This window comes from Sinocyclocheilus anshuiensis, unplaced genomic scaffold, assembly GCF_001515605.1.
Source record: "Sinocyclocheilus anshuiensis isolate Anshui unplaced genomic scaffold, SAMN03320099.WGS_v1.1 scaffold918, whole genome shotgun sequence".
Taxonomy (NCBI): Eukaryota; Metazoa; Chordata; class Actinopteri; order Cypriniformes; family Cyprinidae; genus Sinocyclocheilus; species Sinocyclocheilus anshuiensis.
The window spans coordinates 1,353,711-1,369,263 of NW_015540946.1; the positions used below are offsets into that span (position 1 = coordinate 1,353,711).

A 15,553-nucleotide genomic window follows, 5' to 3' on the forward strand; every position below is an offset into this window, starting at 1 on the left:
TAATTTTTCCCATGGTGCTATGTGGGGTCTGTACAATGGTGACCACAAGATGGCAGTAGAGAGTCAATATTTATGTGGATGTGCGCAGCATAGCTCATTTACTCCATCCATCTGTTAAATGTAACTTTTGCCCTTGTTTCAGAGAACAGAAAGCAAGCTGTACATACAGTCATGCACTGTGAACATCTAAAATCAGCCACATGTTCACAATTATGTTATCACAGTGAAAAACTTTAATTAAAAGAGATATACAGAATAGCCAAATGCCATTATATTGCATTCGCTGTTAAATCTTTAATAAAACAGTGTTATTCATTATTGTCTTTGAATGAATAAAAAAAATTGTAAACAAAATTATTATGGTTACAGGGTGAAATCTGACTGCATTTGTGGCTGCATGAACACTGGTTGATATATATGTCAACTAAAAGTTTGGGGTCAGTAAGATTTTTTAAAAGAAAATAATATATTTAGCAAGATACATTAATCAAAACTGACAGAAAAGAAGTGTATATTGTTACAGAAAATTTCATCAAAGAATATTGTAAAGTTATCACAGTTTACACAAAAATATTAATCAGTACAACTGTTTTCAGCATTTATTATAATAAGAAATGTTTCTTGAGCACCAAATCAGCATATTACAATGATTTTTTATGGATCACGTGAGACTGAAGACTAATGCGATGGCTACTGAAAATTCAGCTTTGCCATCACAGGAATAAATTACATTTACATGTAAAAATCTTTTTAACAGTAGAGTACTTGCTTCATTTAGATTACAATTGATGTACTTTTTTCTTTTAAGTGCTTTCTAAATCTTACAAGACATGTTTCTAAATACAATTTAAGAACAAGATCTCATAATCTCTTTGGAATTGACAATCTGTTAATCAAGGCACATCAGTTTAAATTTCACAGTTGAAAAAACATGTTCATATTTCCAGTTAAAAACAATTCTGTAGTAAAATAATTCTTCACAGGAAATCTTGACCACCTTTGCTACCAGCTTGTTGTAAGTATATGCCTTCATTTTTCAATGCCTCGATGTAGTTTATTGTGCTGAGTCATTCTCAATGTGGACCATGTGCACTGTGATCTGAGGTTTTCTGTTTGTTGGAACTTCTTGTATATGTCATCACTCATCTTTCTGTAGAGAAGTGTAATACTCTGTGAGGACCTTCCAGGCTTTAGGGGCCATGAAGCCATCTGGAGGATTCTCTCCACTGCGGGCCAGTTTGCGCATCTTGGTCCCAGAGATGAACTCAAAATCGGCATGTCTGCATTGTTTGAAAAAAAGAGAGGTAAAAGCAGCCTTCTTTTCATGGTTCAGAATCACTAAGTAACCACTTTTACATTCAAATAAGGTTTGCTTAAGTTCCTGGATATTGGTAAAAGACATTTACATACATCACCGCTATTGGAATTCTCCTGAATCAGCATATTTTAAATAGTCTAAGAGATGCACATTCATCTCTTCATGTTAATTTCTTATCAAATGCTGGAAATGCTCTGTCTTTTTTGTTATTATTATTCATTTTGCACAGTGATTTAATCGATGAGCACAATGAATTGAAATATCATAAGTCAAGTGTTGCTTACTGTGTTTTTACAGTTGGTGATAACATTTTTATGTGCATGTAAATGTGGTCAGTTTGTAGCATAAACCATTGCTATAGCCACTTACAGGAATAGTTCACCCAAAAATTCAAATCTGCTGAAAATGTACTCCTCAGGCCACCCAAGATCTTAATGACTTTGTTTTTGCATCGAAACAGATTTGGAGAAATTTAGCATTACATCACTTGCTCACCCAAAGGTCCTCTGCAATGAATTGGTGCTGTCAGAATGAGAGTCCAAACAGCTGATAAAAACATCACAATAATTCACAAGTAATCCAAATGGCTCCAGTCCATCAAATAATGTCTTGTGAGGCAAAAAGCTGTGTGTTTATAATAAACAAATCCATCATGAGTTGTGTGGATTGCTTGAGGATTATTGTACTGTTTTTATCAGCTGTTTGGACAGACACTCTCACACTGCAGAGGATCCATTGGTGAGCAAGTGATGTAATGCTAATTTCTTCTAAATCTGTTCTGTGAACTTTCATTCAATGTTCAGTTCATTTTCATTTTTTTGAGTACTCTATTACTTTATTGGATACCAATAACAGAGAGTTATAAGCAGTATGCTTTAACATATTTTAAATACTGTTAAACTGCTGTACTTTATGCAATTCAGTCTCACCTGTCTTTGTCATAGAAGTCCATAGCCTTCTTGGTCTTATCGTATGCAGCCACTCTGAAGGGGATAATTTCCACAGAGGTGAGTCCAGGGGCCATGGACAGAACTTTACCTCCATGAGATGGATCATACAGGTCCTGTATTGACTCTGGGTGGGGCATCCCAGCAGGATCACGACCCACAATGTAGAAATTAGAACCTGATACCATCCTTGCACGGCAGTGCCACTGGACCTGACAGACACATGGAAAAGGTTAGCTATTTGTAAGGGTGGCACTTATATGTTATGGGTGAAATGACAGGAGTTCATGGGAATTTTTGGCGACATCCGAAATCTTATTCCTAATATTACTTTATTTACACTACCATTCAAAAGTTTGGGGTTGTTAAGATCCTTAAAACAAGAAAGCATTTATTTAATCACAAATGCAGTAAAAACAATAATATTGTGATATAATTACAATTTAAAAAATAACTGTTTTCTATTTAAATATATATTCAAATGTAATTTATTCCTGTGATGGCATTACTCCAGGCTTTGTGTCACACGATCCTTCAGAAATCATCCTAATATGCTGATTTGTTGCTCAAAAAAACATTTCTTATTGTTAAATGTTGAAAGCAGTTGTGCTGCCTATTATTTTTGTGAAAACTGATACAGTTTTTTTCTGATTATTTGATAAATAAAAAGTTCAAAAGAACAGCATTCATTTGCAATAAAAATCTTTTGTTTATAATAACATTATAATGGCCTTCAGTGTCACTTTTGATCAATTTAATGCATCCTTGCTGAATAAAAGTAATAATTTCCTTCAAAAAAATTTTTTATCCCAAAACTTTAAACGGTGAACTATAAAGTGCTTAAAAATTATTGCCATTTAGTATTTCATTTTCCTATGTGTATGTGAAAGACAACTGTCTTCATACCTCTGTAGGCCCAGCGTACATCATAGGGGAGGGAAAGATGGCCACAATGGTGGATTGTGGGTCTAGAATGCCATCCTCCAGCACGGCTGCATGTTGTTTCATCCTCCAATCCAGAGGCACGTCATCATCTTTGGTCCAGCCACCCAAAGGATGCAAAAGTAGCACTGGCCTTCGATACCCACGTTCCTCCAATCGTCGACGCGTGTCAGTCATAAGCAGGGCATGGCCATTGTGCACCGGGTTCCTGAGCTGAAAAGCAAACACTGCATCTGGGAAAATAAAGGAATTGTCAATTCCAGTGCTTTAATTAGTTGTTGCATAACCATGGTGAAATCCAGAATATCATACTTTTTTCAAGAGGGAGCTAAGGACCTACAAAGCCGGAAATCCAAGACACTCATGTGGGGTATCAAATTAACAACTTTGATTTCTTATTTGACTTTTTCAAATTGACACCAGCCAATGAATACTTGACATGTGGTAAACATGTGACTTCTTTTAGCCACACCATATCTAATAGTCTTTTTGCTGCAATCCACATGCTTTTTCAAGCCAAAAAAGTGTAAATTGTGTTTTTTTTTTAAATGTGGGTTTAAAAGCCCAATTTTATTATTATTAAATTTTCAAAATTGTGCCCTACATGAGTGGTTTGGATTCCTTGATTCATATACAGCCAACACCCCCGATGCAATATCTTGCTGCCATATTTTTTGCCACCAAGAACCTGTTTGGCCACATGGTTTTACAAAATCACATCCTAGATCTAGAATGACAGTGATTTTCATTGGAGATGCGTGGGTACTGCAAAACCTAATTAAGTTTAAAGTGTCTTCAGAAGATCATTCTGTAAACGTAGTTACTTGTTAACTCTTAACCTATTCTCTTTAACCCATTTGCTTTTACCTGCTTTCATCTCTTTAAATTTCTGCTTCAGCTCCCGTGGAGTGAGGCGGTACTGATCCAGCCCATCATTCCATCTGATTCGCTCCAATACCTCTAGCTCACCTCCTGCCAGCCAATCACCGCTTTCCAAAACCATCTGTTCACAGGTGAGCAGTTAAAGCATGTATTTAGTGTGCATTTGTAAGTTAAAACAATCAACCATTGCAACAGCTGTATTTAAATATCTTGTCTAATTATGTTTTTTAAGTACAAATTAGATAAAGCTAAATTACCCAAGACTTAACCTATATACAAAATCGCTTTTTGTGTAATTGAGATCACTTATTCAGGTAGCCTATTGTAAACCTTTGAAATTATCCAATTGTTCATTTGTAATATATTTATCATATTAAAGAGAGAGAGAGAGTTTTCCTATATTTTTGTGAATAGACATAGGTTATATATATATATATATTATATTTTTGTATACTGTATATATTTGTATAATTTGCATATACATAGGCTAATACATATATAAATTCTATTTATTTTATTTGTATTACTTCTCTCTCTCTCTCTCTATATATATATATATATATATATATATATATTACGAATTTCAGTTAGAAATCCTTTTTTTTTATTTTAATTATTACTATTATTTAAAAGACAATTTTCTCCTGTTTCTGAGCCCTCTTTTCTGGTATACTATTAATTTAACTGTATTAAGCTGAGACTTAATAGAAAGAAAGTTTAGAGAAAGTTTCCCTCAATACTTTGGTGGTTTGTTATACATTGATTCTCAAGGTATTTTGTCACGATTTCGGTGGGGTCTACTTGGGCTTTGTTATCATGGAGCACATGGCCTTTTGTTTTGACGGCTTGCCATGTGCTCTGCTGTCATCCTGGTGTTCACCCCGCCCCTCTCGTTATCCCTGTTAGCTAATTCTCCCTTCTCACCTGCACCTCGTTTTGTCCTCATTATTCTTCCCTTTATCTGGCCCTCTTGAATGCTATCTTGTGTCAGTCCGTAATATGTTGTGCAGCAGCTTAGATCATCTCTGTCCATGCTGTGTTTGTCTGAATCAGTTTTTTTTATTTTTTCTAGTCTAGTCTAGTCGGTCTGGCGTTCCTGTTTTTGTCACCCTCCCCTTTCTACCCTCCTGCCTCCCTAGAACTCTGGTCGGCTCTCTTCCTTGGCTCTCGCTACTCATAGGCCTGTCTCTCCACGGCAGTTCCGTCCTATTCCTCTCTGCCCACGCTCGATACCACCCCTGGAATTCATCAGCGGCATTCCATTGCCGGTTCGCCGCCTCTCTTCCCCGCGGGATCGACCGCGGCAGGTCTAACCTCCGTGCTGATCTGAACTGACTTTTTGCTGGGGTTTTGCTATCCGGCTGATTTATTGACTTTTTGTTATCACAGTTTCAATAAACTTGGAATTTGTTTTCACCTGCTGTTGGATCCCGGTCTCGTTTCTGACATATTTGGCAAATTCATACCTTTATATAAGGGTGTTTGGGGCAGGTTATCCCCCATTGGCGAGCACATCGCTCTTCTTTTCGATGCTCAAAGAACTCTGGGTTGCGTAAGATGGCGACACGTTTTCCCTGGTACTCCAGAGCCACAGCCATGCTGCCTTGTAGATGTTCTTTAATCTCCGTGGCAACAGGAAGGACAATGGGTACTGAGAGGTTGATGGTACCACCTGTATTTAGGAATAGGTAAATTAATCTGCATAGAAATAATTTTAAAGAGATGACTAAAATCACAGAAACTATTTCTTTATAATTATTTTTAATTTGTTTTAATTATAGAAAAAACCTACCCAAATACCCCTTAACACATAACATCTAAATTCGATATGCATCAATAGCTGCCTGCTCCGCTGAATGCCACTAACAATGTATATTAGTACACTTTGAATGTTATTTGCTTGCATGCAATTGCAACTACTACTAAAAAGTACAGCCTCCTGCCCTGACCAATGTTCGCTGTCCAACCCAATTAAACCAAACAAAGCATGAGAATTTCACAGGAAGCCAGATCATTGCATCATCCTGTGTCCTGAAAGCAGCTTCAGCTCTGGCAACTGCTATTTTATGCATGAAACATCTTCTAAATAACAGTGCAGAGCTTATATCAGCCTTCTGCTGCTGGTATAAGTACCATTGCCAGCATGAAGACAATTAACCCAACTAAGTCTGATTGCTGTGTGTACTGCAGAATAAAAATTAGTTGTGCTATTAAATGGAGGAAAATGGAGGGAGGTGTTTAGTACTGCAACAAGAGACTGGCGATGGCTAAAACGTTTCACCTCTGGTTTTAAATGTGTGTGCTTGTATGTTACCATCCAGTAGGGTGTTGAAGTGAATGACTTGTAGGTATTCTCTCTCCCTCATGAAGCCCTTCAGAGGACTAGCCCATCCTTCAGCCAACACCTGCACCCATTGTAGGTCCAACTGCACACACAAATACAGAGAGCTGTGTTTACAAACAGAACAGTTAGCTAATATTGTATTCTTCTAAAAGCCTGTTCGTATTAATTGCCTGTAGGATTATATAACATCATGAAATAATAGGTGTGAGTTACTTTTAGGAACAGCATTCAAATCGTTATTGTTGTGGTTTCTGGAATAAATTTGCATTTTAAATTAGGGAACAGCACACTGTTCTTGGGCTGATAAAGCAGTTGTGTGTCATCTTGCCAATAATTCAGTCATATTTATGAACCTGATTGATCCCTGGCCTTGAGGACGAATGCTACTGGTTACCTTGGTGATGCTGATAGAGGGCAGGGTGCTGGCGTCTGTCTGTGCCAGCTTGAGGTTGTTTTCAGGCACAAAGAGTTCATGAATCTCCTCTACAACTCCACTGGGAACGATGCTCTAAGAAAGAGAAATCATCAAAGGGTTGAATGAATATACTTTAATTTTCCATCTAATGGCATGTGCAGTTGTTACCATGAGGAGCTATTTTTATCTGATCTGCCCGTAAAAATTACTTTCATTGCTGTAATTGCAATGTTGTCAGGTTTGTTCAGTTATAGTATATGTGACTTCCTTGATGTGAATAAAAGTAGGTAGTTAAAATTTTAATAAATATTAAAAAAATATTTTTTATTGTGTTTAATGGGAAGGTGAAGATTTTAAGTGGAAAAACTGCATGGATTCTTTTTTAGTGTTCAATATGGCTTCAGAAGTCTTGAACTGAAACTCACGAGTTATACACTATTTTATGGTGCACAACTCTTGTGTAAATTATAAATTTATTGTATGGAAAAGATTCTTAAATTACAGTAGTGTTCAAAAGTCTGGAGTCGGTATGATTTTGCAATGTTTTTGAAAGTCTCAACAAGGCTGCATTTTTTAAGAAAAAATACAGTAAAATCAGTAATATTGTGAAATATAATTATAATTTAAAATAACTGTTTTCATATATTTGTATTTTCATATATTTTAAAATATAATTTATTCATGTGATGGCAAAGCTAAATGTTCAGCTGCCATTATCTAGTCTTCAGTGTCACATGATCTTTCAGAAATTATTCTAATATGCTGATTTGGTGATCAAAAAACATTTCTTATTATTATCAACCACAGTTCTGCTGCTTAATATGCTAATTATTAACATGTTTTTTCAGAATTTTTGCTCAATAGAAATTGTTGTCTGTAACTCTTTTTTATTGCAGTATGTCTGTCAATTTATTATGTCTGTCAATTTTGATCAGCTTAATAAATCTTTGCTGAATAGAATACAAGTATTAATTTCTTAAATAGAAAACAATTCTGACCCCAAACTTTTGAACAGTAGTGTATTTTTGTGTTCCACAGAAGCAAATGACCACACCATAGGTTCAGAACAACATGAGTGTGAGCAAGTAATGACAGAATTGTATTTTTGGGAGAACTATCCCTTTAAGGAAGAACGGATTCATTTTTACCACAAGTGCACTGGAGTAAAATATCCTGCCCTATCTACTAATGTTGTGCCCTTCAGACAGATATGTTGACAGAGGCTTGCAGGTGGTTATAATGGTTTCAACTATGGACTTCTGACCATGAGGTACTCCAAAGATAAAGGTACAAGCACCAATCGGGAAATGGCAGATTAAATGTATTCTTAAAGGGGTGCTATTATGCTTTTTCACTTTTTCAACTTTAGTTAGTCAGTACTGTGTTCAGCTCCTGACTAACCTGCTCCTTCAAAAGGTCTACCAACTGCTGAATGCATTCATTCACTGTGAGCTCTCCGGTCTTCAGAATCAGCTTAGGAGCATCTGGACACTCATACTCAGAATCTATACCGGTGAAGCCTGAGTGAGAAATGAAGGAAGGCAAATAAATGTTTTGTTTGTAAAAAATTTGTTTTTGTTGATTTTTTTACTTACTTTTTACAACTGCACAGTTTTAAAGTTTCTATGTTTTTTTTTATATTACCTTTAATCTCTCCTGCTCTTGCTTTTTTGTAGAGTCCTTTAACATCTCTGCTCTCGCACACCTCCAGAGGAGCGTTCACAAACACTTCAAAAAATGGCAAACCTGCTTTCTCATGGATCGTCCGGGCCTCCTCACGGTCCTGCAGAGGCAAGATGTTGAGCGTTATGTATTTTAGAGAACATTTTTTATTAGAAATTGTTAAAGAAAATTAAAACACAGTGTTTGTTTCTCCGTGTGTTTACCTATTCATTTGTCTGCTTTGGTTATTTTATAAGTCACTTTGAACATCAGAATCTGCTAAAATGAATTCTGCAGTGGGTTTAAAACCTCTCAAAACATACTGATAATGTTGTGATCCTAGTCTTGTGATTTGGATTAGATTCTTTGATTTAAAACCTGATTTAACCAGTTTCACAGTATTAGTGATAAAACAATCCCAATCGTTGGGTTGTTAGCTCACTTTGGTAAACGGTGAGATGAAACTTGTAATGCAAACAAGCCCAGCATCTGCAAACAATTTGGCCACTTCAGCAATACGGCGAATATTCTCCTCTCGATCCACAGAAGTAAAGCCGAGGTCCTTATTCAGGCCGTGACGGATGTTATCACCATCCAAAGAGTAGCAGGGAATGGCATGAGAGACCAGATACTCCTCTAAAGCGAATCCCACCGTTGTCTTACCAGCCCCTGACAGACCTGTGTACACACACAAAGTAATTCCTTACACTTGGATATAATTTGATTTGGCTTTGTTAAACTTACACTGCTGTTTAAAAGTTAGGAAAAATTACTAATTGTGATTAATTCATGATCATGACAATCATGAATTTTTTCACTTTCTTTTCAAGTAAAGAAAACAAAAAATGTGTGCAAGTTGTTATCAGGAACAAGGAACATGTTTCTGGTTCATGTTCATGAAATGAAACTTGAGCCACACTGAGGGGGTAGTGGAGGTACAGAAGACAAAAATCTGTATTGAAAAACCCAGTGTGCTGAAAAACTTTATAGCCAGCGCCTGGGGTTTCAAGTTCAGACCAACTTGCTTTGCAGGTGTCACAGGTTTGTGAAATGATTTCCCGAGATCTGCCTAGCCTGACATCTTGTGTCATTGCTGTTTTTAAACAGATGCATGTTTCGGATTTCTTTATTCAAATTTGCTGGATGTGGTTTGTGTGTTTATTTTAACAGTTGTTTGTGTGTGTGTGTGTGTGTGTGTGTCCATGCATTACCTGTGAGCCAGACTGTACATCCTCTGAAACCTCTTCTGGTTCCCACGACCTGCCCTCTCTTGCTGCGGCTGACATGATGGGCCTGGTAAACCACATTAGTGGACTTTTGCAGAACCTACAAACACACATGCATAGTACATACCAACGTTTAGAGCAAATTTTAGTGTAGTATTAGAATTTTATATATCTAAGCACATGAATACACAATGAGCTTTGATACTCCATTTACATTTTCAACTTAAGTTATATTTACGCCTTTGGTAGACACTTTTGCACATATTGATATCAAGGAAGTTTTTTTTTTTTTTTGTGGTTCCATTAATGATTATTGTACACCTTTAAGGAATAAATATATATATATAAAAAAAATGCAAACAATTTTTGCATTTATGCACATTTTTAATGCCTTTTTTACAGTGTTTTAGAAGCTGTTCAGTTCTGGTATTTAATAGCAACTGCTTCCAGGCTGAAGCTTTCACGAGAATCTGTTTCCTTGATTTTTTTTAAAGAAGAAATGAACACTTTTATTTATCAAGAATGAATAAAATCAATAATCACAATTTTACAGAGGATTTCTATTTCATATAAATGCTGTTCTTTTGAACTTTCTATTCATCAAAAAATTGAAAAAAAATTAGCATGGTTTCCACAAAAATATTAAATATTAACGATTTTCAAAATTGATAATAAGAACTGTATATCTTGAGCACCAAATCAATATATTAGAATGATTTCTGAATTCAGCTCCCATCACAGGAAGAAATTACATTTTAAAATATATAAAAAAAAAAGAAATATTTTATATTTTCTATATAAAAATAGAAAGTAACTATTTTAAAATGTTATAATGTGAAACTGCTGTTTTACTGTATTTTTGTATCAAATAAATGCAGCCTTGGTGAACATAAGATACTTCTTTCAAAAACATCTCACCAACCCCAAAATTTTGAATGGTATTTGTGTGGGGGGAAGAAATCAAAGCAATGGACACAATTTTTTCAATATGTCTTTAGTATTCACAAAGATGAAACAGATATAAATCAAATCATATGCAAATTACTTCTCTTTTCCTGGTTTGGGAAATCCACAGTAGCTGTTTATAAAGCTGCAGGAAAACCACTGCTTTATAAACAGACCATTATATTCATTAACTAGGAATGCATCAACTTTGGATAGGACACACACCCTTACACAGGGTTAGATATGAAATTCTTGCTGGCTGTTATGCGTCAGATAAAAAAAAAAGGGATAAATCATGCATTTACAACTCAGTCAATGACATGAATTAGCTACACACTCACACACAGCCTTTTCACCCAGTCTCAAATTTACTTGTAGAGTGCTTGAAAAACAAATAGATTCATTCATTACTGACTTCCAGTGAATCCTACTGACAGAGCACCTCTCTTAAATACATGCTTTTTCCCTTTTATTTTCTCTGTTAAACCAGGCATGCAGTGCCTGTATAGCCTTTTATGGATGAAAAGTGTAGATGTCAAAGATAACAGCCTGAATATATGAATGACTGGCATTAAATCAACTAAATAAACTCGGACCTCTGAACAGAGTCTAACAGTCTCTGAATCTTTGTACGCCCGGTACACGTCTTACTGGTTGCAGGTGTCATATTTCAGTGTTTTCTAAGACAACAGATCTGTGTCGAAAAATCTCTGTTTTTTCTGGCTATCCATAACGAAAAGGAATGTGGAGGGGCTTCTTTGTCCTTTTGAGTAATATGTGACAGAGAATGCAGCCATTTTAGAAGCTTGATTCCTGCTGATTTATCACTGAAATCACAGTACTTCAAGGTAGTGTTATTAATTTAGTTATCATTTGAAGTGATTTCTAAAATGTTAAAATTGTATTTTAAAAATCTATTGAAAATGTATTGAAAAAAAAAACTCCCAGGTGTTTTACTCGTATCTCTGAGAAGGACTTTTTACATAAATCTTAATATAAACTTAAACATTTATCTGAAAGTTTATAAACTCAATATAAAGGAATGCAGCTTGCATGCACGAAAACACCCAAACAACCAAGTGTAATACTTTTCCTCAAGTGCAGTGTGCCTCACTAACTGAACTCTGATTCATGACTCGGATTAACTGACATTAACTTTAAAACAACAGTAATACTGCAAGCATATTTTTAAAATATTTTTTATAGATGTAACCGTGGTATATTTCCAAACATTACAAGAAAAAAAATTATATCTGAATATTTTCTGGAATTTTATAAATAACGATAATTAGATGATATATTGATGAGCGTGTTATTGTGCTGGTATTTTGGCATGTTATTGTGAGAGTGTTATTGTGCTCATATTCTGTGAGGAGGTTAGTTTGCAAGAGTAACAGAAATTAACTTTTCCAATAAGTTTACATTGATTTTTACCTTTTATGTGCATTTTTACCTTTATAAGGCAGTTTTTTCTAAACCAATTAAATGTATGCATCCTCTTTTGTGACAAATTCTTACATTTAATCAGTCAATTCAAATAGTAAGACATAGGGCTACCAATCAAATGAAATCAGTATCAACAAAATTTGTTTGCAATGCAGAGGTTGCACAGAATCTGATGCATTTAGATGCATTCACACAGACTGTGTAATAATGCAGGACATGAATGCCGTTAACCTGCAGTTACAAATGCATAAATAATGTTTTGATGTTTTAAAAACAAAATGTACAATAGTGATATTTGAGGGGGGTGGGGGGTAATATACTTTAAATATAAACATAAAATCGCCAGTAGGTGGCGGCAAATCACTGCATGAGTGAGTCATTGAGTCATTCATTCAACCGATTCGTTCAAACAGCTTATTGATTCAGTAAGGAAACATAGTCGTGTGTTACTCAGAGCAAAACAGTTCTGCTGTGACTGTTTGAAGGGAGATTCTAGGATTTTAATTTTAGGGGGGCTCAGCCCCCAATGAGGGTATAATAATAAAGAAATAATAAATAAAATAAAATAATGTTTGACTAATAGGTTAGGGTGGTATACTAAACTTATTGCAGTATTCCACTGTATTGCATAAGTTAGATGGGTATAATATTTGAGTACTGAATAAGCCAAATACAAGTCTTCCTTATCACACACACGCACACGCACACACACACACCTGTTTATTGTACAAACACAAAATTGTACTGTTTGCATTTTTAAACAAACCTCTTTCTATGCTCAAGTAGGTCTGTCACTGTCTTCAGTCATTTCTGTGCATGACTGTATGGGAATTAATGCCACAATAACTGTAATATGTTTTATACTGAAAGTTCAATTTTCAAATGAAAATAGCAACATGATCGTTTGATGTGTTCATATGAGTTAAGGGTTAGGTTACATTTTCGCTGGAGGAAACAGCTGTGGTGTGATGAGGGGTGAACGGAGCGAAAACTTTACAGTATATGGGAAACCGATTGCTCCCCCATGACATTTTGTATGACAAAGAACTGCACAGATGCAGATATTATAACAATCTATCGATAAACACACACCTTGTCCTCTGTTTCTCGCTCACGCTGCCGCGGTCTGCGGATTGAAGAACGCGCTGAAAGACGGGGATGCGCCGAAGTCTGCCGGCGTTTTCATATGAAATTTAACGGGGACTGAGGCGATCACGACGAATTCGTGTACAGTTTATGGAGCTAATCGCAAAATTTTTAGGGGGGCTGAGTAGAAATTTTGAGGGGGCTAAAGCCCCCCTAAAAATGGCCTTGCGGCGCCCATGTTTGAAACTATTTTCGTTGTCGAAATAGAGCAAAAGCAGGAACTTGTCTATAAAATGTAAGTCAATTAATATTAACTTCTTGTTTATTGAACTTTTATAAAATCAATATCACATTTGCAATCGTACTGATATTTGGAGAAAAAAACTGTAGGCTAGCTACTCTTTGTGTGATATTATATCAGCTGATATAAATATAAAAGACTATATCAGCTGATATATATATATAAAAGACATAAAAGTCATACGTGTGCATATTTGCCCCCTTATATATATATATATATATATATATATACACACTCTCTCACAAACAGACACACACGTTTACTTAGCTATCTAAATGGGGACATTACATAGACTTCTATTGTTTTATATACAGATAGTTATACTGTGTATATGTACACATCACATTCATCTCAAAACGTTCTTAAACTTTTTTGTAGCCTACATTTTGTACTATTCCAGTAATATCATAATTTTGTGATATAGCAGTTCATTAAAAAGTGAACAATCAAACCACACTGGCCTACATTTAGACAAGAATAACTATCATGAAAACACATTTAACTAAAAATTGAAAGTTGACAAAGATCATGCATGATGTCACAAGTTACAATGTCAAGTTTTTAATGGTAGGCTATAAATGCATAGCTCAATGTACTAATTTCAGTACTAATACAGAAATATCAAACCGTTATTTTGTTCAGTATTACATTTTACAGTTTTCATTAATTGTTCTTTGCATTACTTCATAATTAAAACGGTTATGATGAAAAATGTTTACAATTCTTTACATTTATTTACAAGGCATGTTTAATGGCAGGTTTCCATTGTGACAACTGTGCACCAAGGACAACGTGTATTCAGTGAACTATAATGTCAATAAAGTACAAGTAGTAGAAGTAGTCAAAACGTGTGAAAACGAGTCACATTTCTGTTTAGTATTCATGATTATTTTATTAATTATCTTTTTAATTAGTTCTCTTATTTCAGTGTTATAACCTATACATTTAATGATGTTTTTTTAAAGCCAGTAGCCTATGTCTAGCCTTACATTGACTTGCAGCAGAGCGCTTGCCCAATATCTTCCCAAATGATCGCAGGCAGTTAATTAACATGAAAAAAGTTAGCTGACATTTCCTAGTCCGTGCATCTCAGACGTCCCCTGCAAAACACACCGAATGCCTGAGGACCGCCAAAGAAGAAAATACAGCCCTGACAAAATAAACAATCCACTACAGAGAAGTTTTGCTACGGGCTTTCTGTCTAATCTCACCGGTTTTGGTGTTGCATTTCCAGGCATCTCACTCCGGTAGTGAAGTGCGCTCGGGATTGGACCTTCGCTCGGAGGCGGGACAGAACGAACTCGCAGGTGAACTTCTTGAAGGTAGTTTGTGGAGACGCGGAAAGAGAAGTGTTTTTAAGAGTGTCGCGAGACACGTCACATTCTAACGGCCCTGCCCTCGTCCAACCTCCCGGCTCCCGCAATCTGCATACGGCTGAATGGAGAGCAGTGTACCGGTGTGAGACTGCACTGAGGAGGAGGAGGATGTGAAGAGAAAAAGAACCCCTTGTTCTGCATTCATGTGTAAAATTAAAATGACTTTTTGGGCAGAGTACAAATGATTTAACGACTTTTCAACGAGTCGACTTTTTAAGGGAATTTCTGTCTATGATTTTCTATTTTCAAATTGCCTTCAACTACCTAAAAGACTTTTTAAACAAAACCGTTTTGTATTATGAAAAATAAAATGACAATTCCTATCTATCTATCTGTCTATCTATCTATCTATCTATCTATCTATCTATCTATCTATCTATCTATCACAAGAAACTTTCAACTTGGAATCAAGTTTGCTCCTAAGCAGGGGCGGATTTAGTGATTTGGGGGCCCCAGGCAAAATACAGGAATGGGGCCATATACAATTTCACACATTTACAACCTTGAGGTTCCTTTCACTGTTGCTCGCTGCTGCACGACCGTGTCCCATAGTTGTGTCTAATCTTTTAGATTTTTCATGTACATGTTATAAATAAAGGATTTCTTTAATGTTGTAAATCCCTTGTTCACATTTAAACAGGTTATAATAGTATTAGAGTAGGT

General features: G+C 35.7%; 1 protein-coding gene across 1 annotated transcript; it reads right to left on the reverse strand.

Annotated features, from left to right (window-relative positions):
- Positions 1 to 1,008: 1,008 nt before the first annotated feature.
- LOC107689802 (bifunctional 3'-phosphoadenosine 5'-phosphosulfate synthase 2-like) lies at positions 1,009 to 14,971 on the reverse strand. Its single transcript, XM_016487963.1, has 12 exons — positions 14,726 to 14,971; positions 9,722 to 9,836; positions 8,953 to 9,188; positions 8,493 to 8,631; positions 8,250 to 8,368; positions 6,828 to 6,941; positions 6,404 to 6,515; positions 5,556 to 5,761; positions 4,075 to 4,210; positions 3,172 to 3,440; positions 2,248 to 2,477; positions 1,009 to 1,280 (listed from the first exon to the last, which is right to left on the reverse strand). Exons 1-12 carry the CDS (start codon positions 14,750 to 14,752, stop codon positions 1,139 to 1,141), a joined length of 1,845 nt encoding a protein of 614 aa, XP_016343449.1. The 5' UTR covers positions 14,753 to 14,971; the 3' UTR covers positions 1,009 to 1,138.
- Positions 14,972 to 15,553: the final 582 nt, after the last annotated feature.

Bases quoted from the DNA above. Each gene is read 5' to 3' on its own strand.
- LOC107689802 (XM_016487963.1), bottom strand. From the start codon at position 14,752: ATGCCTGGAAATGCAACACCAAAACCG. The intron at 5,762-6,403 runs GTAACATACAAG...TCCTAAATACAG, and splicing joins CTTCAACACCCTACTGGATG to GTGGTACCATCAACCTCTCA. The intron at 2,478-3,171 runs GTATGAAGACAG...TGTGTCTGTCAG, and splicing joins TGTACGCTGGGCCTACAGAG to GTCCAGTGGCACTGCCGTGC.